The sequence below is a fragment of the Danio rerio genome, chromosome 23 (assembly GCF_052040795.2).
Source record: "Danio rerio strain M-AB ecotype USA chromosome 23, GRCz13ab, whole genome shotgun sequence".
Lineage (NCBI taxonomy): Eukaryota > Metazoa > Chordata > Actinopteri > Cypriniformes > Danionidae > Danio > Danio rerio.
Window position 1 is genome coordinate 38,415,130 of NC_141043.1, and position 24,400 is coordinate 38,439,529.

A 24,400-nucleotide genomic window follows, 5' to 3' on the forward strand; every position below is an offset into this window, starting at 1 on the left:
TGGTTTTGAAATCAAGGTAGTTTACATGTAATGCAGGGTTACAAAATCCAGTGTACATTTGTAGTTTTAGTATCATAATATTTTGGGGTCATTATTTTGATCAAAATGGCATCACTGTGTGGATGTCAAATGAACGTCATGTGTTTTAACACGTTTTTTTTTTTTCTACCCAGGCTCATTGGGGATATGTACCTAGGTCTACATTTCTGGGGACAGCGAAATACGTAAACGGAGGTACAGTTGAAATCAGAATTATTCGACCCCTTTAAATTTATTTTTTTTATTTTATTTTTTATATATTTTTCAAATGATGTTTAAAAGAGCAAGAATTTTTTCACAGAATGTCTGATTTTTTTTTTTCTGAAGAAAGTCTTATTTGTTTTATTTCGGCTAGAGTAAAAACGGTTTTTAATTTTTTAATAAACATTTTAAGGTTATTATTAAATTATTAAATTAAATTATTAGCCCCTTCAAGCTATATTTTTCAATAGTCTACAGAACAAACCATCATTATACAATAACTTGCCTAATTACCTTTGCCTAGTTAACCTAATTAACCTAGTTAAGCCTTTAAATGTCACTTTAAGCTGTATAATAGTGTCTTGAAAAATATCTAGTCAAATATTATTTACTGTCATTATGGCAAGATAAAATTTATCAATTATGAAAAACTATTATGTTTAAAAATGTGTTGAGATCTGCTCTCCATTAAACAGAAATCGGGAAAAAAATATACAGAGGGGCTAATAATTTAGGGGGGCTAATAATTTTCACTTCAACTGTACGTCTGCTCGCAGTTTCTGCACTCACCCCCTTCCCTAAACCCAACCAATCTTTAAAAAGAAAAGTCACCACGGCATGTCACCACATAATTTTCAGGCTGTTGTCTATCTATTTATTTTATTTTTTGCTTTTGTTTGACCTGGTTTCTAAAACCATTCTAAAACTTGACATAGCAGTCAACTCTGCTCAGTGCTTTAAGTTCACCAATGTATGCATCAAGCTACTGGGCAAACTGGTAACACTGGAAAAAATGTCCAAAAGTGAACAGAAGCCATCGACGGTATCATACCAATCCGTTGCGTTCATTTTAAAGACAAAATGCAGTCAGAGGTACCTCTGGCTGCATAATTTGCGCTCTTCAGAAATGCAGACACGGGTATGTATCCACAATGCGCCTGTGTTGGTTTTTTAATGTGTTTTTGAAGTAGTTTTGACATCAAGGTGCTGGCTAGGTACCAATGATCAGTAGTTCAAATGAACTCGAGTTTGTTTGTTTGTTTGTTTGATTTTTTGGTTTAGAGAAGCTAAACACGTTATGTTGGCAAAAAGAAGCAACTTTACCATGATATTAACAAGGAATGTTGATGACGGGCAGATACATCAACAATTCATACATCAAACAAAAATGCTTTGAATGTTACATTTGCTCTCGAAAACATAAAAAACAATCGTCGAACGCTACAAAAATACAATCTACGAATCTTACGACATCTGTGAGGCCGACGAGTCAAGTAACAGTTTCAAAACAAACTCTTCTTCAGCTCATCCGAGCCTCAAGTAATAAATTATCACAGTACCACAAGTCTTTCGTTGGTTGGTTTGCTCTTTCTATCTCTGTGTCTCCACGGTGGGGGTGTTGCGGGGTCAGTGTGCAGTGCGCGCTGTCCTGCTGCTTCGTGGAAAGCGATGGACTTTGATGTGTTTGGACAGGTGATCGCTGCGGGCAAATTTCTTCTCACAGACGGGGCACTGGTAGGGCTTCACTCCAGAGTGAGACCGGCGATGCCGTGATAGCTCGTCCGACCGGGAGAATCTGCAAGAAAAGTCCAGAGATTAAGCCAAATATGCACTTTAATCAAACAATATGTATTGTGGAAAGCACTGTACAACTGTGTTACTCGCTTTCGTTGGTATTTTGATTTATGACCATGTCTAAAAAAGGAGGAGGGTCTAAATGCTTCTGTTACAGTTGTATTGAAGTCAACATGGTCTATATTTACGTTCCTCATCCTGCTCTCGTGATCGTTCATCTAAATATACCAACTTTGTATGCCTGTGAAACAGCTATCCTAATGTTACTTCAGTTGTGTCTCATGATTTTCCAAACTAATATGCTTGTTCATAATGATTAGTGAAGAAATTTACATGAAAAGTCCACAAGCAAGACTTCTTGTGGACTTTAAGTAAACATCCAGTGCTTAATTGGATTTCCATTATGGAAATACATAATAGCGAACAAATTAGATCTTCAATTAAAGATATTCTTCATTTATTTTCCCCTGTGGTTTTAAACCTTTATGAGTTTCGTTCTTCTGTTAAACACAAAACATGACATTTTGAAGAATGCTGGTTGCACTAACATAGTCAATAGCATTTTTCAAAAGAAAAAAGAAACTCAAATAGGTTTTGAACAAGAGAAGGGTGAATAAATGATGACAATTTTCATTCTTATTTCAGTGTCTTCACTCAAATGTGATTTTGTAAGAGCAGATATCACTGCGAAACTGGATAAAAGGTGAAAATAGTTCTGGCGTTACTGAGTATCAAAATGAAAAGCACTGAATCAGTGACAGTGAAATCTCTTTCACGGGCTTTAAGTCGAATAATCTGACACGGAGCGCATGCAGAGTCCGTTAAAACTGTCAAACAATTGCTCAGTGTCTTCACTGCTCTGCAGCAAATGGTTTGAGCTCAGAGCAGATCTAATGAGCAACTATATTTAACCCAGAGCTTAACCCAGTGCTCAAGTTCCAACAGAAGATTTGCACCACATTCACGCTGTTAATGTTTAAAGCAACTCTCAGAAGCAGAAAAAAACACAGCTATTTAAAAACAATTCCAAACATTTCCCTTAACTCAATCCAAGTTATGCCATCTAACCCTGCACTGAGTAAAATAATAGAGCCTCCTGGGAAATTACATCTTCAGACTACAAAATAACTCAACTTTACACTACGTTTATACTACCAATCGACATCTTACACAATAATAAGCATCTGAAGAGAGGGTGTACTTCTGTTGGAAATGAGAAAAGCAGCTCTTGCTCAACCCCATGCCGAGGTTTCATATGAAGCCATAGGCGAGGTAGTATCTGTTTCTAATGTCCCGGGAACATGTGTAGAGTATTTGCAAGGCTATAAAAACCAGTCCCTCTCTCTCCTGCTTAGCTTTTCTTCCAGCTTCATAACAAGCTTAGACAGAAAAGTTGCAGTTGCAGCTACGCTAGCTGTAATGTGCTAGCTTTGTGCTGAATCCAAACACAAAACCCCTGCAGTGCCTAAGAAAACTAATAAGATTCTCATTTCAAACACAAAAGAGAAGATTTCGCCATCTAAGTCATATAGCTGTGGTGGTTTTTGACTGTCAGGGTATTTGATATACCACATGCATGGTATGCGAGCAAGTCTTTGAAGTATATTGGGATGGGATAGTGGTGGACTAATTGTTGCCCTGTGGGACAGGATGGGATGAGGCACCCCTCCTTGTTGGACGTCAGAGCTCAAAATCGAAGCTGTTCCAGCATGCTCTACAGCACACTTGCATTCAAATGCACACACTTTTGCATTGTGGACAAAGAGTTACTCCTTTGCAAACACATAAAACTAAGCCTGCGCCTATGCTTGCACCCAGGAAGTCCTTACTTTCTATTTTAAAATACGCCAGCTTGCTCTGCTACATGTTGATACTGCAAACTGCATTAGTTCCAATACAGCTTTTTATGCAGGTTTGTCCTATACTAACCTTTGTGTGCAAGCTGCATGAAACAAAGTATGAGCTTCCTGGTTTGTTTTCAGGCCCCTATGGGGGAATAGCAAAGGACATGACATGTGCGCGAAAAACGCGTGTTGACACCAAGCCAACTGGTGTGTTTTCCAGTTAAGCACCATTTTTAAAACTATTGTGTGCACTTTTAGGTCAAAGAAATCTCCAATCAGATTGCGAGCTTGGTTTTGTGTGTTTGTGTCACTTGGACAATTTTATTTGCGGAGTACCAAAGGAATGCTGAAAATGCTGGCAGATCACTGCCGCAGCCTGGCTTGAGGCAGCCAATGGGGCATTCTTCTGTTGCTTTCTTCCCTGCATCCATTTCCTGACGGTGTTTCGGAGACCTCAGTCAGACTCTCAGACTGCTGAAGGACAGTCACTGCCAACTGCTATCTAGAAGCAAGGCTAACCAAGGTCACTGATAACAAGAGACCTCACCAACATTAGGTCTTACCGCACTTGACAAGAGACTTCTCTCTCTTTAGCATTCAACCAGCCATTCTGGTTTTTTTTATATAATTTGGTAATTTTGGCATGAATCTAGTGACACAGTGGCTCAGTGGTTAGCACTGTCGCCTCACTGCAAGAAGGTCGCTGGTTTGAGCCCCATTTTGGTCAGTTGCCATTTCTGTGTGAAGTTCCCCCAAAGTCCAAAGACATGCACTATGAATTGAATAAACTAAATTGGCCGTAGTGTACTTGTGTGAATGAGTGTGTATGTTTCTCAGTACTGAGTTGCAGCTGGAAGGGCATCCACTGTGTAAAACATATGCTGAATAAGTTGGCAATTCATTCCGCTGTGGTGACCCTGGTGAATAAAGGAACTAAGCCGAAGGAAAATTAATGAATTTCATGAAACTAGGCATTGACTAGATCATTGACAGCAGCTCTCATCTGAGAGAGGAACTTGGAACCTGATTAAAGCTAAATCAGGGATACTACTATGCCAAGTGCTTGAAGAATGTACTCAAACTTGATAACTACTGCAATCAATTTAAGATTGCACTTTCTGAGTAAACATCATGCACAAATGTATGAACATACTATAACCAGCACTTGGAGCTTTATCAAGACTGTCGATCCTGACCTTACTGCAACTGCTGGTGCACTTTACATGGTATCCAGGCCTGTTCGGTAAGATTGGAGCTGGACATAGACTAAGAGTAAACAAATGTAGCAGCGAATAGGGCAAAGTCTGCCTCTTCAAAGACTTTATCTAATCTCCAAACAGCAGAGATAACACAAAACAAGACCCAAAAATCTAAGGACAAATTGAGAATGAAATTTATACACAGTGAGTGTCAAGCAGAGTAGGCAGCTGAATTGCAGTAATAGGTGATATCTTCCAACAAATTGTTCAGATGCATTATAAACCACATTGAATTGTGTATGTAACTTTACGGCAAACTACGCCTAATCAAATGTGTGTTAATAAATTGTTGGAGTAATGTTTACTACAGCATGTAACATTAAAAAGTCTGATTGATTTAATTGGTTTGTTTAATTCAGGGGTCTTCAGTCTTGCTTCTGGTTGTTCATATTAATTAAACCCCTGAACCATGTAATCAAGCTCTTCAGGATTACTTGACACTTCAATGCAAGTGTATTGCTGCAGGTTTGATGAATGGCAACAATATAAACTGATATTCAAAAACTTGCTCAAAAGCAAAAAATATGAGTATCAACCTAGCAAACTGCTAGATTTGAGCCTTGCCTAGTCTCTGTCTGAAGTTCATTCATGGATGGTCAACAAAGATAATGACCACTTTCGCAATAACTACAACTTACTGAAGTGAAAGCCTTTCGTACACACACAGACCTTGACAGTTAACCTCAGTGCTTACGTAAAGGGAAAAAAAAACTGTACAGCACTGACATTTGTAAATGTATAGATCTGAAATCTGTCCAAACAATATTTTCAAAAACAAAGTTGTGCACACATGGGATGTCTCCATACTTTACCACTCACCTCCAGTCACAACCAGGCCAAGTGCATGCGAATGGTTTCTCGCCCGTGTGTCTCCTCAGGTGGGCCTTTAGGTGGCTGCTTTTGGTGTACATCTTGGCACAGCCAGGGAAAGTACACTTGTGCATTTTTATAAGATCAGCAACCAAGCTCTTCTGGAATTTATGACCTCCAACTACAAGCCCTGTGCCCTGGCCATCACCTGTCCCGTTCTCCCCAAGACCCAAGGGCTTAGCGGCAATAGGAACCGGGGCAATGCGGACAAACTTGGAGGAAGAATTGTTAAGGCTGGCTGGCGGGATCACCTGAGGAACCAGGGCGAAGGTTTGACCCTGGATGTTGACGAGGAGCTGGGCTATTTTGATGTCTGAAGCAGGTGGTGTTGGCGACGAGGGGGATGGGGTTTTAGGGCTTGATTCCTGTTTCACTTGAACGGGCTGAAGCTGTAGAATCACAGGCATGCTTGGACTCTCCACCATCACAACCTTCCCAGAAGAGTCCTCCCTTTTCAGCGAGCTCTGAGGATTTGTTGAGGTCCCTACTGTGGGACTTTTGGGATCAGAGTTGGCATCAACTATGTCACTCAAGACAGGCACTGTTTGGTCTAAGCTTTGAGCCCGAGGTTCTGTAGCTCCTTGGATGCTTGCACAGGTTACTAGACCCTCGCCAGCTTCCTCCTTCAAAGCCACCACCTCCATGTTTTCTTCCAGGAATTCCTCAATCTCCTCCAGAGTGGGCTGAAACAGTAGCCCCGCATGGTCCTCCAAGTCTCCAGGGAAAACAGGGAACTCAAAGCACTCCTCTTTGGCACGGTCCCGTCGTGACTCCCAAGCCAGCCCCATTGGAAGGACAGGAGGAACCATAGGAGATATCGAGGTTGAGGAGTTTTGGCTCAAGGTTAGGGACTGAGAGTGAAGGAAGTCAAGGAGGCCATCTTGGCTCTCTCCACTCGAGTTACTCCCACAACTAGAGCCCAACCCCTGAGACTCAGGGCTGGAACAGGAACGTGGGCTAGATGAGTCACTCAGGTTATCGTCTGAGAATGGGGATGGAAGCATATGGTACACCCCCTCGTCTGTCACCATATCCGATGGGTTATGGGTTGGCAGCAAACAAGTGTAAGGAAAGAAAGTCTCTTCATCAAGACGCAAGTGATCCACCATTCCTGGCTAATGCCTGTCCAAAGCAAGGTGGCCACTTGAACAGTTCCCTGCTGTGAATGATTCAGGCCTTTCTCTGGCTATAAAAAGATAAGAAAAGTGGGATTAGCAGTGATGACCTATGATAGATGCACAACACTTTAATTTAGACATTGTTTTGTCCTACAAAAGTTTAATGGCATCAAACATAAGCAACCTAGAGGCCTGATTTTTCAAGATATCACTGAGTACATTTACGATTATATTTGAATATCTGATTTGATAGGATAATAGCAATCATGAGACTAACAGACCTAAACAGTTCGAATTAATTCAGAATGTATGATATATAGACATTAACAGACAGCATGTAGTCTTGGTACAAGCACACTCTCAAAGATACAGGCGCACTCTTAAAAAAAGAACCAGTTATGCCACAGAAGATTTTTTAATTTTGAAAAATATTTTTGTGGAAAGGTATTTAAATATATATTTTTTTAATGGTGGAGAACATTTTTTTAATTCTTTATATTGTTTTTTTTCCACTATAAAGAACCTTTTGTGGAATGAAAAGTTTCTTTTTGGAACCACTGATGCCAGTAATTCACTTTATATTTGAGATTTTCATGCCTTTAAATGTTTGACAGCATTGCAAAAGCTGTCATCAGATCAACTGTACACAGAGCCAGGCCTACTATAACTCAATGACTCTATTCTACACTACAAGCTAATGGCTAAGCTAACATCAACTCCTGTCTTGTGGATGTGTGAGGCACTGGAAACAATTTACTGTAATAGCTGCATGCGTCAAGCTAAAATAAGTATGTGAACATGTTACTCCCTCGCTACAAGCCTTGCTATAAGCTAACCCCATTTAGACAAGATAGCATTGTGCACACACAGAGTCTTATATTATTGTGCTTGATTGGAAACAGATGATAACTGGAAACCAAAACTCCTGCCAAGGGCACACATACAATGATGTTGTTATGTGTGAGACAACTCAGCAATTAAATCAGAAACTTTGTGCAATAACTTTGTTTTATCCTGTTTTTTTGTGTGTGTGTGTGTGTGTTAAATTTGATGTATAGCATGCTTTTCTTGTTAGCATGGAAGACCAACTGCTGCTATGAGCTTATCAACTGCTTGTATGACATTTAATAAGGCAACATTGTTCATTTCTGGGAAGCTAACCACCAAAGCAATTGCTAATTTCATTTGAGCATTCCTTGGCTCATGCACTAAAATTAAAGGGAAAAAGAAATTGCAGTCATAACAGTGTAATAACACATGAAAAAGTTCTAGCAAATGTAAATGAATCATATATTGGTAATGCACACTCATATAAATAAGCTACATTATAAAAAGTAAACACAGATATCCCCTCAAAATATACTAAATGATCTCCATCACAGATGGTTGAAGTACTTCATGAATCAGTAGCTACTGGAAACTTTTAAATGGTGTTTAATCGCGTTGGTGATTCAAGCGCCCCCTGTCGGTGGCAAAATGACCGAAAGTAACCCTGACATCTACAGGCAGTGTCAACACCCACATGTGTCCACTGCAAACTCACGAGGAGACCTTGTTTTTCAAATACCCCTAGACACAGCAAAATGACTTTAAATCTCCGGTTAATGGCATACTCTACTCTAAATGTGTTTTGAAAATATATAATTGGTGTTGCAACAATAAGATTACATGAAATATGTGTACTTAACAATAATAATAAACAACAATTACATATGCAAAGCAATACATATGTTCAATCATTAAAATATTGAATTATATAAATAAATGTAATTTAGGAATAGCAAAAACAAAGTTTTAAATATGCAACACTTATGTACATGCTTTATAAAATAATTATATGCGTTGTTTACTTATTAAATTTCTCTCTATAAATATATTCATATACTTCAACTTAATAAATACTGTTAATAATGTATTTGCCTCACGTTTCGACGCAGCAAATAGTTGCGTGCAGTTTCCGCGCACGCACGCACGCGACTAGTCGACGCGCAATTGAAAGCATAAAAACAGGCAAACTTACCTCTCTAAATGACTCGCATTAATCCTGGGTGCTTAAAGCGCCAGTAGAATCCGTTTCTCCGTGCTGAAGAATGCTTCATTAGCCGTTAAATGTGCCCTTGAGACATGAGGCGTCTCATGGCCGATCATGCTCTCCTGTCTGGAGTATACGCTGCTGTCACACGATTGTGTCTTGTGGGCTTTAAGAGTAGATTTGGGGAAAGGCTGCTGAAGGCTCGTCCGCTCCACACGCCGGGATTGGTGGATCTGTCGACGAGGGCAGGACTCTTGCCTTTTGTCGTCAATGAACGGCTTTTACTGAAGTACACAGTTGCTTCTGTCAACTGACCGAGCGGAGGAACTTTAACTCTTGCGGCGGTCCTGCATTTGGCAGGGGAAAGTTGTTTTCCTAGACGACGGAGGATGAGGTCAAGTGTAAAAGCTGAATAGGTAAAAAATCAATAGTCATTAAAGGGACAGCTCACTGTCAAATGTAATTTTAATCACAATTTACTCACGCTCAATTTGTTCCAAACTTTTATGTGTTGCTTCTGTTGAACACTACTGAGGATGTTTTAAAGAAAGCTGCAAACAAGTAACCATCAACTTCCATAGTAGGAAAAACAAATACTATGACTTCCATAGTAGAACAAATGCTATAAAAGTCAAGGGTTACAGGTTTTTAGCATTCTTAAAAATATTTGCTTTAGTGTTCAACAGAAGAAAATCACAAAGGTTTGAAACAAGTAAAGGGTGAGTAAATGATAATTGAATAGGTAAAATTAATAGTCATTAAAGGGATAGGTCGCTTTAAATGAAAATGTAATCACTACTTACTCACCCTTAAGTTTTTCCAGAATTTTTTGAGTTGCTTTATTCTGTTGAAGACAACTGAGGATGTTTTGAAGAAAGCTGCAAACATGTAAGCGTTGACTTTCATCGTAGGAAAAAAAAAACATTATGAATTCCATAATAGGAAAAACAAAAGCTATAAAAGTCAATGGTTACAGGTTTGCAGCATTCTTCAAAATATCATCTTTTCAGATGCTTTATTCTGTTGAAGACAACTGAAGATGTTTTGAAGAAAGTTGTAAACATGTAACTGTTGACTTCCATAGTAGGACAAACAAAAACTATATAAGTCAATGGTTACAGGTTTGCAGCATTCTTCAAAATATCTTCTTTTCAGTTGCTTTATTCTGTCGAAAACTACTGAGGATGTTTTGAAGAAAACTGCAAACATGTAACCATTGACTTCCATAGTGGGAAAAAAAACACAATGACTTCCATAGTAGAAAACAAAAACTATAGAAGTCAATGGTTACAGGTTTGCAACATTCTTACAAATATCTTCATTTGTGTTCAACAGAAGAAACTCATAAAGGTTTGAAACAAGTAAAGGGTGAGTAAATGATAATAGATTTTTCATTTTTGGGTGAACTGTCCCTTAAATAGTTCCCAGTTGATTGATAATTACATTATGAATTCAGAACTTTTTCATATTACAAATTTTCTGGACACACCAATAAGTTTGCAATAGTTAACATTTACTAACATGAATGGGAAAAAAGAGTACCAGGACAGCCTTTATTAATCATTCTTCAACATTTACTAATGTATTATTAAAATCCAAAGCTTAACATTAGCTAATGCACTGTGAGTTAACAAATAAGTGACGGTTGACTGTATTATTCATATTATATACGTTTTTTTAATTTCATATTTAATTTTAACAAAGATGAATAAATGATGGCGACGCAGTTTCGCAGTAGGTAGTGCTGTTGCCTCACAGCAAGAAGGTCGCTGGTTCGGGCTTCGGCTCAGTTGGCGTATCTGTGTGGAGTTTGCATGTTCTCCCTGCGTTCGCGTGGGTTTCCTCTGGGTGCTCCGATTTCCCCCACAGTCTAAAGACATGCGGTACAGGTGAATTGGGTAGGCTAAATTGTCTGTAGTGTGTGAGTGTGTGAGTGTGTTTGTGTGTGTGTTTCTCAGAGATGGGTTGCGGCTGGAAGGGCATCCGCTGTGTAAAAACATGCTGGATTAGTTGGTGGTTCATTCCGCTTCGGCGACCCCGGATTAATAAAGGGACTAAGCCGACAAGAAAATGAATGAATGAATGAATGAATAAATAATGGAATAAAAGCACCGCCTATTATTCACAGTTGTAAATATATTAAGATTAAATAATGTAACTTTATTGTGGTGTTACCAGTTTTCTAAAATGTAATGTTTTAATGTGAAGAGTTCAGATACCAAAGCCTTCAAAGTGCACTCTAAAAACTGCTGGGTTGAAAACAACCCAATTTGGGTTGTTTTGGTAACCCAGCGCTGGGTAAAAAAGGGACAAACCCAACGCTGGGTTACTTTAACCCAGCAAGTTGGGTTACAAGTTTAACCCAGCATGCTGGGTTGTGATTTTAACCCAACTATTAGTTAAAAATTACTACACTGCTGGGTTGAATGTAACCCAAAATGGGTCAGAAATTTAATCTAGAAACTGATGATTAAAATCACTAAAATAAAAACAATTCTACAGCAATACATAGTTGTTCAGTAATGGAATTTTATTTATGACAAAAGATAAAATGTGTCCAAATGAATTTGAGATTTTTCCCATCTGCACCTCAGCATTAACCCTTTGACTGCCTGCTCTACCAAATGGTTGACCTTGTTTTTACTGTTTTAAATAATGACTGTTAAAGTCATAAGAAAAAAGATGATTTAGTGTTCAAAATGTTTATATACATATAAAAAAATATATATATATATATTTTTTTTTTAATTGGTCTTACACATAATTTTTCAGATTTTTCATAATTCTGGTACTTTTACCATAAACATACATATCAATCATTTGGTAGAGGTTGATATTTTAGAAATTATAACATGTGTTAAAATGTACTGATAGTGTTCAATAGCGACATTAGCAGTTGAGAAATGCAATCCAATTTTTTTTTCTTGAAAGGGTTGTTAAAGGGTTAAGACGATTTCTGTGAAAATTTATCAAACTGTATCACAGAAACACTGACTAAAGTTCAGTAACAATGCATCAGACTGAAATCAGACAAATTACCTTAAGAAAATGCATATTTGAAATACATTCAAAAACATTTGCATCATTTATAAATCAGGAATCATCAGTAAGGCAATTGCAATGTTATTGCAGAGTAGAGAAAAACAATAGTATAAGGAAGTAATAATGAAAATGCATCTAAATGACTGAAGTCAGAAAGTAATTTGAGCACAAACATCAACATATTCTCATATAAATCATCAACTGCAATGCAGAAAAAAATATGTGAAAGTAATAATGAAAAGGCATCAAACAGCTTGAAAAAACAAAACAAACAATAAAAACTAAGAAAATACAAATTTTATATTAAGAAAAAATAAGAAAACATTTTATAACTTTCCCTTTAACAATTATGTGCAAACATCAATATATGAGCTATAAAGCAATCATCAGTAAGGATGATCAAGTTCAATGTAAATGCAGTTTTGAAGAAAAAACAGATATAAAAGTTAAAATGAAACCTGAGGATGGAAGCATTTTAAAACAAATTTGAAATAGGAAAACTTTTTTTAACTTTTACTCGAACAATCATGTGCAAACATCAATCCTGAGATATAAAAGAGTCTGTAAGAAACATTATTTGCAATGTAACTGCAGTGTAGAGTGTCTTAAAAAATATCGAGTCCATTATTATGTGCCGTCATCATAGCAAAGAGAAAAGAAATCAGTTATTAGAAATGAGTTATTAAAACTATTCTTTAGAAATGGGTGTCATGGTGGCACAGTGGGTAGTACGATTGCCTCACAGCAACAAGGTCGGTGGTTTAAGCCTCAGCTGGGTCAGTTGGTGTTTCTGTGTGGAGTTTGCATGTTTTCCCCGTGTTCGTGTGGGTTTTCTCTGGGTGCTCCTTTTCCCCCACAATCCAAAGTACAAGTTAAAGAACACAGAATCCAAGGAAGCAGTGAGGTCACAGTATTAATTATTACTGTTTGTCAGCAAAAATTAATGCTAGCAGAACCCTTACTGCTAGTGTCTCCTCCCCAGGATGTCCATAAACCACAGTCTGCCACACCAGGGAACACTGCTTGGGGTAGTTCACACCAAAGATGTAGAATGCTTTATAGCAAACGTCCACTTTGGCAAGTAATGTACTTTGCAATAATAAATAGCACAGCACGTGAGCAAAGGCTTGAAAGAAGTGGTGGTCTCCAAGGATGAGAACATGAGGAAACTCAATAGATTCTTGAATTCAATGGATGAAGATACTCAGCAATATTGGTCCCAATCTGAAAAAATAAATAGAAGTAAGATTTATTAAAAACTCAAAAGTGTAAAAGTTAAATATCTTTAGAGTTAACTTTAGAACACCTAAAATACCTTTAGAAGCAATTAAGGCCATAACACACCAAGCTATCAGCCAGTGTTTGCATTAGTTAACCACTGACCATGGCACCATGCTGCAATTTTTTGGCCCGAGTGAAGATGACAATGCAACAACAGGTTTGCCTAAGGAACTTTTTTTAATAAGTAATAGTAAGGCAAGATGAGCATTTGAAATTATTAAGTATTTAATTGTGTTTTCTTAATGAGAATAGATAAGACCCTTCTTCCTGAGCTGGGACTGTTTGCAACCGTATTTGTATAATTTGAAGCCGCATTTAAATTTTCTTTAAAAACTTCAAAAATGAGGCACAATCTCAGTCCAAGATGGATAAAATTGCTGAAATATTTTCCTAAAAAAAAAATCTTTCTGACTGAAGAAAGAATGACATGAACATCTTGGGTGACATCTTTTTATGTTTTACGCAGCAGATGCCCTTTCAACTGCAACCCATCACACTCTCATTTACACACACACTATGGACAATTCAGCTTACCCAATTCAGCTACACCGCATGTCATTGGACTGTGGAGGGGAAACCCATCCAAGGCTCAAACCAGCGACCATCTTGCTGTGAGGCGACAGCACTACCCACTGCGCCCCCATGCCACCCTAATAACAAACATAAAAATAACATTTTCATTGTTAATAAAATAACTAAGACAATCATTATGCATTAAATGCATCATTATGCATCGAGAAACCTTTAATTGAATCCTTACCCTCTGAATTGTATTCAAATTGACCTAAAAACGAGGAAAGGTTCGCTCCTGTGCTAAAAATCAAACAAGAGAATGTCACTGGTTGCATGAACAGCAGATTTTAAAAAATAACCAGACAAAAACAAATTGGCATTAGAGTTCAATCTCTCAGTTTAAAGTGTTGAAGTGGCTAATGATTACTAGGGCTGCCCCCTAATAATTGAATAACCATTAGTCAACTAAAAATTTATTATTCATTCATTCATTTTCTTTTTAGCTTTGTCGCTTTATTAATCTGGGGTAACCACAATGGAATGAACCACCAACATATCCAGCATAAGTTTTATGCAGCGAATGCCCTTTCAGCTGCAACCCATCACTGGGAAACAAATACTCATTCACACACATACACCATTGACAATTTAGTCTACTTAATTCACCTTTACCACGTCTTTGGAAACCGGGGCACCTGGAGGAAACCCACGCGAACACGGGGAGAACATGCAAACTCCACACAGAAAGGCCTATTGACCCAGCCAAGGATCGATCAAGTGACCTTGTTGCTATGAGGCGAATGTGCTACCCACTAGTTGCAGAAAAAAAGTCCACACTGGCAAGGTCAATGTATGCTGCATGAATCCGCTGTGTAAAAAATATGCTGGATAAGTTGGCGGTTCATTCCGCTGTGGCGACCCCAGATTAATAAAGGGACTGAGTCAAAAAGAAAATGAATTAATGAATAAATGGTTTATTAATAAATCTGTAATTATTCAACTAATGCTTCAAATGAACATCACAAGTCAACCAGACAAATGTTTAGACAAGGGCAGCCCTAATGATTACAATGAACCAAGTAAAATATTATTACATACCTTCAAATGTGGGGATTAACTCCTCAAGATTGCATTCTTTTAGTTTGATTTTCACGCAATTATCCATCTGAAAAAGAATAACAGATAAAAGCGTTTAAGCAAAATTAAGTAAAAAAAGATCATGTTAGCCAAAAGTCACTATATCACAAAAATACTCCTAAATGATAATAATTATCCAGGGTGTCACATAAAACGGTGGTCAAACTTTTTCTTTTTGCAGTCGAAGATGATTAGGTTGGAATTAGTCTTAGCTCAGACATTTCCGTTAGCATGAAACGACCCTTACATACAGGATTAATTAAAGATAGCTCAAATCACGTCTAGAATGTAAAATGCTCATAGTAAATTAATAACATTTGCTATTCAATGTACAGATGTACAGCTAAACAAAATGTACATGCAGAGCAGGACAATTATTGTATATATTTTGATAAAAAAAAAAAACATTGTTAGAAGCTGAATTCAACACTTATGCATCAAAGTATTGTCACAAAAATCCATGAACAAACTTAAGAAATACAATAGTAAAAATACTACTTACTGCTTTACAGTTAACACCCCAGAAAGATCACAAATCACAGTAACGTTACTTACTGTCATCACCTAGCCAACATAAAAATCTGTGTCATTCAAAAGGTATTTTATTACAATAAAAAGCTCCTAAATTATCCTAGGTGTTGTGTTTATAAAGTGGTCATCAAACATGCTTCACGTTAGTTTCATTAGTTACCTTATACTTTTCGAGCTCCTTCCGATGCCATGCGCGCTTACCCGTCCACCGATCAACAGGCTGGGCGTGAGGTGGAGCAACATGTCGGGCGTGAGGCGAGCACAGGTCAGGAGTTAGGCGGAGCAACAGCTCGGGCGTTAGGCGGAGAAACAGGTCCGGAGAAACAGGTCGCCGTTAGGCGGAGAAACAGGTCCGGAGAAACAGGTCCGGAGAAACACGTCGCCGTTAGGCGGAGAAACAGATCCGGACAAACAGGTGGCTCGTCAGGCGGACTCGGAGCAACAGTTCAGCCATAAGGCGAGCACAGGTCAGCGTGAGGCGGAGCAACAAGTCGGCCATCAGGCGGAGAAACAGAAAAAAAAGCGCGTGTATATTATACTAAGTAAACTAAGTGTGTTATTTCTTATGAAAATTGTTAAAAACACACTAAATAACTTACGTCTCACACAGAATTTCACTCGCTTCCCCTCAAAGACAGCGCAAAGAAAATGGCGGTTTCTCACGTTGATGTCCCTGCATGTTGACGTGACGTGCGTGCTCTCTTTCACGTCCGCGTTCCCAACCCAGCACTGCTGGGTTATAGATAAAGATCGATTTTCAACCCAAATTGGGTTGAATCAACCCAATTTTGTTACCCAGCAGTCTCAACCCAGCATTTGGGTTAAAAAACCAACCCAGCATTTTTTAGAGTGTGCCATCTGAAATGCTTCATTAAAAAGTGCATTTTTTTCTCAGGCTCCTGTGTGTACACTAGGATCAGTTATTTCACTTTTTTGTTGAGGAATATTCTCTTTCATTGCCTTTAAAGTGAAATAACTGAACAAACACAGAAGTCTGAGGAAAAAAATGCTCATTTAGGAAGAAGAACTCAGATGGTAATGAACTCTTCATATGCAAATAAGACATGATTTCATTGAATATGTGCTAATTTGCATTCGTTCCATACATTTCTAGCCCAATCATTTCAACATTGGATGAAGGGAGGTTCCAGATTTTACAGAGGGGACTTGGGCAATATCTCAATCAGAAAATACTGCGAACTGTATTTTCACTATTTTCTTGTAGAACAAAATGTTGTTGATAATCATGCAAATTTTGTTTAACATATCAATCAGTAAGAATCTTCCGAAAATATATGCATGAAGATTTATGGCCTAGTGCAGGATATAAAAGTATATATTTTGAGAAAACAGCCTTGAAAAATATGCATAAATAAAATCTACAAACACAAATTGATAAAGTAGAGTTCATTTAGTTTTTTTAGACCTCACAATTGAGCTGTGTCTTGTCTTATAAAGTCATTTTAATAACAGCGCTGTAATACAATAAACCCAACCTCAAATGGCATTATAGTGTTGTGAGATTAAACTGAAAAGATTACAGCTGGCAATTTAATATGGGATTAAAGTACTGACCTCATAAAGACAAAATGTGAATGCAATAAAATGATAATGGCTGCTTTTTCATTGATTAATAAGCTGAGGGTTCTGCAAATGTTTCAGAACACTGGCTTAACTTTTAACCAGTATAACTTAAATCTACGGATCAGAAGAAAGACTTTGAACCAGATTTTTTTTCAGGCTTTTTAGGGTGTGTCTAAAGTCATGAGAGGCAAAAAAACAACAAGGCATTCACAAATAAGTCAAACAAGACCAAGCAGTACAATATGTTCTGATAATAGTCACTCAAACAGGTCAAAACAGTGTTGCTAGATAAGAATTGCAGCTTTTCTCAGAAACACAGGGTATCTATCATTTGGTCATGTGACAGAGAGGAATACATGTATAGTTCACTTTCTAATGATAGTGTTTTATGATATATATATATATATATATATATATATATATATATATATATATATATATATATATATATATATATATATATATATATCTCGACTTAGAATTATGCTCTACATTATAATAATTATATACAATTTGGTCTATTATTATTATTGGCGGTCCATTCCGTTGTAGCGACCTCCAACAAAAAAAGGGACTAAGCCTAAGGATTAAGTTATTATTATTATGAAGTAATAACACATTTTTTAAAAATGTAATTTAAATGTAAAAATGTTAAATAAATTTAGAAATATGCTTGATATTTGTGGTATGCATGCAATTGACTATATTTACCAATTAAGACAAAAATAAACATAATACGGACAATATAAATTTATGTACAATAAAGGTTGAATTTTTTTAAAGAAAATTAAATTAAATGTAGTAAATTACTATATATAACAGGGGTTATATAACATCATCAACAAGATTGAAATATGCTTGACAGGCATAATTTTTTGTAATAAACAAATATATAAAAAACAGAGATGATTGTTATTACCATTAAGAAATAAATTATAAAATTATGTCATAATTAAATTATATAATTTATATTATATAATCATTATACAATAACTAAAAGATTAAAATATGCTTGATACAGTTTTTATAATATTAAAAATATTATATTGGCTTATTTAAAAGAGCAACATAAAATTAAAGGGGTGGTCTACAGTTTATTTTTAAGGCTTGGTTGTGTTTATAAAATGCAAAGCAATGTGTGCTCATGCTTCACCTGTAGACAATCACGTTATTTGTTAACATATCTTACTTCGATTACAGTATATACAGCTACTCAGCTAACATGAAAACGACTGTCATATTTCCTAGTTCCTTTGAAAGCCCTCCCTCAAGAGGCTCTGATTGGTCCGCTAACACAATGTGCTATGTTTCGCGGATTGGCTCCACGTCACGTCCTTACACGTTTTTGCACTGTGTAGATACTGTTAATCTGAGCAGCTGTTAGCAGAGTTACCTGCCTGAATCAGACAGAATAATGAAGAGCACACAGCTGAACCTCACGTCTGCTCTCTAAAATAAAATCTTATAAGGGTCTTTTACATATATGCGGAGTAGGTAATATGAAGCGTTCATATATCTTTTGCAAGTTATTTGAGATGTAGAACACACGGAAAGCTGCTGCATAGAGAGACACTGCAGCGCTGGGTGAAGATTGTGGGGGTTTACAGGGGTTTGATGGATAAATATGAATTTGCAGCTAAATTGGTAACGGTGCCAAACAGCATTTCCCGTTGTTTACATGCCTGTTTACGTCCTCGCTAAAACATACCATTAACGCTAGAAACTGTGCATGTAGTTGATCAATTTTAACAAATAAAAACACTTACAGGTTGTGGCTCACAATCCACAGCTTCATTGGTTGGAAGAGTCTTTAGTCAAATCCAGCAATGAACTGAGAAAGATCATTGTCAAATGCTAGCTATATATTTTTTTTATAATTGAACATAATTTAAATTAAACTGTAAGCACTTCTCTCTTTGTTTCATGTCCTTTGGAAGCCCAAATACAAAAACAAAACAAGCTTTGTGGAAATAGCAGTGTTTGGATGGCATTTTAGCGTTCTCTGATGTAACATTACAGTGCCTCTGGCCACACCCCTTCACTGCGCAGGGTGTGCAAGCGTGGTAAATGCATGTAACTGGAAGCCCTTGTGATCTCACTGGCCTGGATGTATTTGTATGTAGTCCCCAAACTTTGTTCGCTGAAGGCTTTGCTAAGCTAACCCTGTAAAAGCTAGAGTCTCCCTTTGTAATAAACTTTGAGCGTCTTACATTCAGAGATGTTGTGTTCACACAGCTACATTACACATCAACTAAAGTTTTAATTATAATATCATAGTGGACCACCCCTTTAAGTTTGAAAATACTTTACATGCATTTGTACAACAAGCTGTGACGTATAAATATATAAATGACTGTAATTTTAGAATGCTGTAAATAGAAATAACATACAATGCAGAGTAACATAAAATAAAGACTGAAATGTGCTTAACTGTCACTCTTCCTGCAATATTTTTAAAATGACAAAAATTTAAATTTAATAATTATAGGAAACAAATGATTAATATGTTATTATTACCAGCGGCTGCAGATCGCTAATGGACTACAAATCCGCTAGTGCATGGACTACAACTTCAGGCATGCACCACACACACTCCTGAGTCTTTTTAACAAAAGGAATGGTCAGGCACGCAAGGGTCGATCACAGGAGCAGTTATTTTAACATATGTGGGCCACTTTTGGCAAATATTCGGCACAGTAAGCTCTGGCTAATGCAGCCGTTAGCCTACATTGGCCCAGAGAAGATATGGAAAATGTGGCCCAGTTATCCTAAAACATATGTGGGCCACATGGACTAAAGTCACCATCATGGTAAAAAATTGTTTGTCTTGGGCTCAAAGTCCTGAACCTCTTAATATAAATGTTTTTTGGGGCTGCTGTAACTTTTAAGAACTTTGCTTGAAAAGTTTATTCATTACAACAAACAAGTCAAGTAAAAAACAAACAAACAATAAAATTAAGTGAGGCACAACCTGATGAAATAATATAATTCACTGATGTTCACCAATGTTTAATCCATTATTAGAAGTAACATGCTTGCACATGCCATAGAATTATGAAGGTTTATAAGCTAAAAAAAAATCTATGGTTCAACTTCTGCTTACAGAGACATCAATAATCAGCGTTTGAACATCAACAACGGTTACAATTAACAAAATGAACAAAACTCACAAACAGGAAACTAAAAGTGACAAAATCAACAACTTCAACATAAACAGCAGAATCAAAAGCAAACAATGAAAACTGGAGCATCAATAAGCTATAGAATGTAATCATATTGCAATGTATGCTGGGAGTTTTGTACTTTGCCGCACCCAGCAAGTGTAAGGTGTAGGCCAGATCTGGCCCAGAATAGGGTCAGTTCTGGTTCATTTGGTTAAATTCTGGCTAATATGTAGTATTGCTTTGGCTTATTTGTGGCCCAGATCTGAAAAACAGGAGCGGACCACCCTAGGCCATCATTACGTTCAGTGTGTGGTCCCGATGTAAGTGTCTGGTGTGGGCCGGATCTGGGCCACAATCAAAGCTAAATGTGGCCCAGATTAGGGTCAGTTCTGGTTCATTTGGTTGAATTCTGGCTAATATGTGATATTGCTATGGCTTATTTGTGGCCCAGATCTGGAAAACAGGAGCGGACCGCCCAAGTGCCATCATTCCATGCGGTATGTGGGCCGGATTTGAGTCACATGAATTCTGACATGTTGGTGTTATATCTTTTACATGGATGTTATACGTTGTACTGAAAAAATACACCTAGATTAAACAAAACTGTGTCTGTCTTCATTTCAGGCAACAATATGTATATATTTTGAAGAGGGCTGATTTTTTTTTTCCATACTCACTGTACAATTAATTCTTATATATATATATATATATATATATATATATATATATATATATATATATATATATATATATATATATATATATATATATACTCAACTAGGTATAAAAATATAGCTAAATTAGAATTTGACAAGGTTTACAATTTGGCTATTAATTTAATCAATAGAAAACAGCTTCACTTCCTCATCTATATAAAGTATTAGTGTTACTTAAACTGATGGACAGTTATAGTATATAGTTGTGTAGTTAAGGCTGATCTTGGAAGCCGCTTTGCGCACAAGGTGTTGCTGTTTTCTATGTCTGGCTCTATGAAGTCACTCAGTGTATTTTTAGTACGGGGATCAAATGGGTCTCAGCCTGCTCACCTCTTCAGGGCTGCGGACACTAAATCTGTTTGCTTTTCATTGGCTTTTTCTTGCAGTGGAGCAGTGAGAGGTGTGATGGTCATGCTGTGGTGAAGAGGGCACAGTTACGCTGCCAGTGACTGATTCAGTAATGACAGAGAGCAAACACTGACCTGTCACTCGCTGACCCGCAAACACTTCAACACTGGGCAGAGGTGATGAAGTGCAGCATCTTCCAGCGCAGCCCTGCAGACGTTTAGTTCCAGCTCTGCTCCAATGCACTAAACCTGTAGGTTTCAAACAAGCCTGAAGGACTCAATTAGTTTGATCAGGAGTGTTATGGTTAAAGATAAACTGCTGAGATGTGGCCCTCCAGGAACTGAGTTTGACACTTGGCATTTTCTCAATAAGAGTTCTTATGCGTCCTTGTGTTATAGTGTAACGTCATTATCAACCGCCAAAGTTCAGTTTGACTGCAAGAATTGAGGACCCATGACAGAACTCTGATGCATTCCTAATATTGAGGATGCATCGAATGCAGACTTGAGCCCAGAACTCGGTCTAAGTCCGAGAAGTCATTGTGGTTGTATAAATGAGGAGCCACAGCATTTTATGTAAATTTATTATTAAAGTTAAGAGATATAACTTCCCTAAATGAGAGACTGAAAGTAAACATTAACATGAGAATCTTAATAAAGGCTTAAACACATTAAGGGCATTTATTTGCAAAATATCATATTAAAATCTGTTCTATTACTCTGCAAAGTACATTTGTGAGGCTTTTGTGCATTTTTAAATGTAAATAAAAAAAAATTATCGTATGAAGGCTTTACTGTTTAAAGGTTCATGTATGTAAGTTTGACACCCAGTGGTTGAACTAGGTAGTGCAGTCCTGGATCAAAACAAATGCAAGCGTAGGTTGCCAGATTGAGGACAGGAGCGAGTGATTTAAACTGTGTTCTAAATTAAGGCAAAGGCAACCCAATTGAAGTAATATTCTCCATATTAAAAGGAGTTTTTGTCCTAACCAACACCTCAAATTGATATTTAAGAAACGGCTTCCATTTCTTACAGGTAAACAACAGCCCACCCAGCAAAAAAAGATGTCGAAAAGACATTGTCAGACATCCAAACAACAGGGAAAACTGGTTGAAAAATGAAAGGTGAAAAGACGTCTTTTCCATGTCGTCATGGAAAAGACGTATGTAAAAAGACGTCAATTTTATGTCTAAATTTGGTTGCAGAGTGAAAGGTAAAAAACAAATTTTTTAGGTTTTTCTTTAAAACATTTGGGATGATGTAAATACATCTATCAGCAAAATATAATACTGTTAGTGGTTTTTGGATATAATCATGAAAACATATTACATATTGTCCCTTTAAGCAGCCATTTCATTTTAAAATAATTTTTCTCATGGCTAACAAACTCATAAACTTATACTCTATATCCTCTAAAAATAATGATTCAACAAAGGTTTTACAGCCTGATGCCAAAACCATTGCAAACCTTTCAAAAACATCTTTCAAAGAGCACAGATGGGTTTCTTCTCTTCACAGATGAGCCCTGCAACCAATCAGCTGACCTGAAGAAACCTACAGTATAATGTACAAAAAGAACATGTACAATACACATAAAGGGATAGTTCACCTCAAAATTCAACTGTACTCACTGTTTACTCTCCCTCTTGTGATTCCACACCTTCACAAGTTTCTTCTGTTGAACACAAAAGAAGATATTTTAAAGGAAGATTAAACCCTGCAACCACTGACATCTATAGTAGGAAAACAATTATTATGGAAGTCAATGGTTACAGGTTTTCAACATATTTTTAAATATCTTCTTTTGTGATATCCCTTTGTGTAAACTGTCCCTTAAAGAAATAAAAATGTAAAAATAACAATTTATTCAGCCTTAAGCTGTTCCAAACCTTTATGAGATAATATTTTTTGTTGAACACAAAAGAAGATATTTTAAAGAACGCTGAAGACCTGTAACCATTGACTTTCGTAGTAGGAAAAACAAACACTATGCAAGTCATTTGTTACAGTTTTATGGCATTTAATTTTATGTTCAGCAGAAGAAACAAACTTATAAATGTTTGAAATAAATAAAGGATAAATACATTTTATGGTGAATTGTCCCTTTAAAGACATAATAATGAAAAAAATAATAATTTTGTTCACCTTTTTATTTACCCTTAAAGTTGTTACAAACCTTTGTGAGTTTAGACTTTTTTTGTTAAAAACAAAAGGAGATACTTTAAAGCCCAAATGTTTTCCTATAAAGGGCCAAAAAGCAAACATGACTGAGGGCTGTGAGCCAAATATACCAAACTCATCATTCATTCATTTTCTTTTTGGCTTAGTCCCTTTATTAATCCAGGATCGCCACAGCGGAATGAACCACCAACTTATCCAGCACATGTTTTACGCAGCAGATGATCTTTCAGCTGCAACCCACTCACACACACTCTACACTAGAGATAATTTAGCCTACTCAATTCACCTGTACCGCATGTCTTTGGACTGTGGGGGAAACCCGGAGCACCTGGAGGAAAACCCACGCGAACGTGAGGAGAACATTCAAACTCCATACAGAAACGCCAACTGACCCAGCCGAGGCCAACTGCGACACCCTGTCGCCCAATATATACCAAACTCGTATATTTATTAAATTTGCTATGGGAAATTTCCTTATTAATTCAGTAATATTTAAAAATTACTGGAAAACGTTGCTTTATCTCATACACTGAAAAATGACTTCTGCAAAATCGTTGCAAACTATTTATATGGGTTGTATTCAAACAAACAAATTCAATTAGGTAATGTTCATCTTAATTTTGTTTGTTTAAATTTAGCCCAAATAAATAGTTTACAACCACTTAACTTAAAAAACTTAACTTAACTTAGTAAATCCAAGGAATCATCTTTGAATATTTTTTTCAGTGTATTAACTAATGCAGTATCATTTGTAACATTTAATATATTATATATATATATATATATATATATATATATATATATATATATATATATATATATATATATATATATATATATATATATATTTAAACCATTATATATATATATATATATATATATATATATATATATATATATATATATATATATATATATATATATATATATATATATATATAAACCAACCCTCAAAAAACAGTGTA

The 24,400-nt window shown here is 36.6% G+C and overlaps 1 protein-coding gene and 2 long non-coding RNA genes across 7 annotated transcripts; 1 reads left to right on the forward strand and 2 right to left on the reverse strand.

The window, feature by feature from the left end:
- Positions 1-903: 903 nt before the first annotated feature.
- klf15 (Kruppel like factor 15) lies at positions 904-9,078 on the reverse strand. The gene is given in 3 exon segments (NM_212746.3): positions 904-1,816; positions 5,738-6,974; positions 8,927-9,078. Coding segments are annotated over 2 exon segments (1,329 nt in total). The 5' UTR covers positions 6,898-6,974; positions 8,927-9,078; the 3' UTR covers positions 904-1,647.
- LOC147831334 (uncharacterized) lies at positions 8,937-24,171 on the forward strand. Of its 2 annotated transcripts, XR_015523832.1 has the most exons (4): positions 9,216-9,354; positions 21,293-21,504; positions 22,290-22,416; positions 22,460-24,171. It is a non-coding gene; the product is annotated as an uncharacterized LOC147831334 (long non-coding RNA). The 2 variants fall into 2 exon arrangements; XR_015523831.1 differs by lacking the exons at positions 22,290-22,416; positions 22,460-24,171 and having other exon boundaries at positions 8,937-9,354; positions 21,293-21,928.
- LOC147838257 (uncharacterized) lies at positions 11,448-15,656 on the reverse strand. 4 transcript variants are annotated; one of them, XR_015523820.1, is made up of 6 exons: positions 15,603-15,656; positions 15,414-15,475; positions 14,873-14,939; positions 14,022-14,074; positions 13,796-13,911; positions 11,448-13,204 (listed from the first exon to the last, which is right to left on the reverse strand). It is a non-coding gene; the product is annotated as an uncharacterized LOC147838257 (long non-coding RNA). The 4 variants fall into 4 exon arrangements; XR_015523822.1 differs by having other exon boundaries at positions 12,005-13,204; positions 14,022-14,069; XR_015523823.1 differs by lacking the exon at positions 15,414-15,475 and having other exon boundaries at positions 12,005-13,204; positions 14,022-14,069.
- Positions 24,172-24,400: the final 229 nt, after the last annotated feature.